We start from the raw sequence: 2,500 nt of genomic DNA on the forward strand, positions 1-2,500 counted from the left end.
AAGAGCTTCAGAACTCGTGTGTGTGTTGATGTGTTGTGTGTTTCTTTGTGTTTCAGATGAGGGGCCGTACACCAAACACTCTGCCGGCTCGAGACCTCCAGACGGGGCGCTGGCCATCAGGAGACAGAGTATACCAGGTAACACACACACTTAAACACAGTCACACATTCTGGTTCCTTCTGAATCCACAAGCAGAGCCAATAGATGGGAACCCGTTAAAACCAGTTCGAGGAGTTGACAGAAGTTTAGAAGATCCAGTTGGAGAAACCGGTAGAATTTCAAATCCAGGCGATAGAACCTTAAAGCCTCTGAGTCACTGAGACCTGAACCCACTGTTCTGAACTGGTCCTGAGAACTGGTGGAGGTTCAGAACCAGTAGTGGAACTGAAACCAGATGATGGAATTGGTGAAGATTCGTAAACCCTCAAGAGAAACTGGTGAAGGTCTGGAACCAGTTGGAGGAACTGGTGGAGCTTCACATCTGGTCGATGCAGGAAGTTGTGGAGCTTTAAGAAGATCAGGTGGATGTTGGGAACCGGTTGATAGAAGTTGTTCTGCATCAGAAACATTGAGAGAGGATGTTAAAGCAACTGGTTGGTGGAGCTTCTGAACCAGTTAGATCTTCTTAAAACAACGTGTACTGGTCTGCAACCGGTTAGAGAAGACTAGTAGAGCGTCTGAACCGGGTCAAAGAGCTGGTGGGGAACGGTTGGTGGTATCAACGTGGAACCGTTTAAAATAACTAGTTGAGCTTCAGAACCGACCGTCTTCACAGTAGAATTCTCTTCCTGTTTGGCCTCAGAGGAAATTTTAGATTCGTAGTAAAACTGTGAATCTGCTTCATCTCGTCTCAGCGTCAAGTTAACTGACAGTTACACTTTCACAAGTTTCTCCCTCGTCGCTGCAGGAAACTGGTTCATCCAACATCTTCCTTTTTTATTTCTGGGTCAAAGATTTGAGGGGTTTTTTCAGCGAGTCATTGCTGGTGTGTTGTTAGAAAAGGTGAAAAGGACACAGGGAAGAAGAAGAAGAAGAAGAAGACGGTGACGTCGCCTCCACGGATCACATGCGTCCATCTTGGTACCTAACACAGATTAATGAAATGATGCTCTCTGATTTATCCCATTGTTCCAGGCCTGAACAGAAATATCTCCTCCCTCTCTCTGTCTGCGTCTCCTGCTGCTGAATATTTCAGGCGTTTAGATGAAATATAGATGGACAAGGCGCTGGAGGATGACTTCACTTCTCTCTGTGTCCAGATTATTTTTTTATTTCTCTGTCGGAGCAGGAGAATACGATGTCGGGGAGCAGAGAGGGAAACGAGGCCGAGGCTCGATAAATAAAAAAACTGAGTCGTGTTTGTGAAAACCCGTGTTCGCTCACTGTCGCTTCCTGTCGCGGCGCAGACGAGTTCCGCGGCAGCTCGGTGGTGGAGCTGATGAAGAAGGAGGGGACGACGCTCGGGCTGACGGTGTCGGGCGGCATCGACAAAGACGGGAAACCCCGGGTTTCAAACCTGCGGCAGGGTGGCATCGCCGCCAGGTAACACGGCGCTTTTCTGTTTCCAATCGATTCTTTTTCTTTTCAAGTTTCTTTTTTGTTTTTATTACATCCGTGTCCAGAAATGGTTTTCGGAGACGTGTCATTACAGAGACTGTCGCCCGATCACGTCACGCGTCACCTCAGTTAATCGGGTTCACTCGAGTCTGGATTCAGAGCTGGCGTTTTGATTTTTCGTCGACTCAGGAGCGACCAGCTGAGCGTGGGCGACTACATCCGCGCCGTGAACGGCATCAACCTCGCCAAGTTCAGACACGACGAGATCATCAGTCTGCTGAAGAACGTGGGCGAGCGCGTCGTCCTGGAGGTGGAGTACGAACTGCCGCCCGTCTGTGAGTATCGCTACGGTGTTCAAATGAACGCAACTTTATTTATACATCATGAGGAGACAAACGTAGAGGACAGAACCTAAAACGTGTTGATGTCGTTGTGGTGTGTTGCAGCGGTGCAGGGGTCAGGGGTCATGTTTAAGAACGTGGAGGTCACGCTTCACAAAGAAGGAAACAGTTTCGGCTTCGTCATCAGAGGTGAGGAAGACTCGGTGTGTGTGTGTTGCTGAGTGTGTGTGTGTTTGTGAAATGGACATACCTTGAGTGTGTGTGTGTTACAGGTGGGGCTCATGAAGACCGGAACAAGTCTCGCCCCATCGTCATAACAACCATCAGGCAAGGTGGACCGGCTGACAGGTGACTGACCTCTGAGCTTTTTGTCTTTATATTAAAATGTTCGGATCAGAAAGTCAGATTTTTAGATGTTGGTAAAAACATTTCCCCTCTCTCTTTCTCTCTCCAGAGAAGGAACCGTCAAACCAGGCGACCGGTTGCTAAGCATCGACGGGATCCGTCTCCACGGCAGCACGCTGTCGGAGGCCATGAGCATCCTGAAGCAGTGCGGACAGGAAGCGACGCTGCTGCTGGAGTACGACGTCTCGGTGATGGGT

The 2,500-nt window shown here is 49.1% G+C and overlaps 1 protein-coding gene across 10 annotated transcripts in view; it reads left to right on the plus strand.

Annotated features, from left to right (window-relative positions):
• Nucleotides 1-2,500, plus strand: part of grip1 (glutamate receptor interacting protein 1) — a 34,372-nt gene that overhangs the window by 19,000 nt on the left and 12,872 nt on the right. For all 10 annotated transcript variants that reach the window (XM_035612107.2, XM_035612125.2, XM_035612074.2 and 7 more), the window contains exons 2-7: nucleotides 57-137; nucleotides 1,407-1,542; nucleotides 1,747-1,892; nucleotides 2,004-2,087; nucleotides 2,171-2,246; nucleotides 2,353-2,498. In XM_035612107.2, the coding sequence (XP_035468000.1) occupies nucleotides 57-137; nucleotides 1,407-1,542; nucleotides 1,747-1,892; nucleotides 2,004-2,087; nucleotides 2,171-2,246; nucleotides 2,353-2,498 (669 nt within the window). The remainder of the gene's footprint in view (nucleotides 1-56; nucleotides 138-1,406; nucleotides 1,543-1,746; nucleotides 1,893-2,003; nucleotides 2,088-2,170; nucleotides 2,247-2,352; nucleotides 2,499-2,500) is intronic.

Source organism: Scophthalmus maximus, chromosome 12 (assembly GCF_022379125.1).
Source record: "Scophthalmus maximus strain ysfricsl-2021 chromosome 12, ASM2237912v1, whole genome shotgun sequence".
NCBI lineage: Eukaryota > Metazoa > Chordata > Actinopteri > Pleuronectiformes > Scophthalmidae > Scophthalmus > Scophthalmus maximus.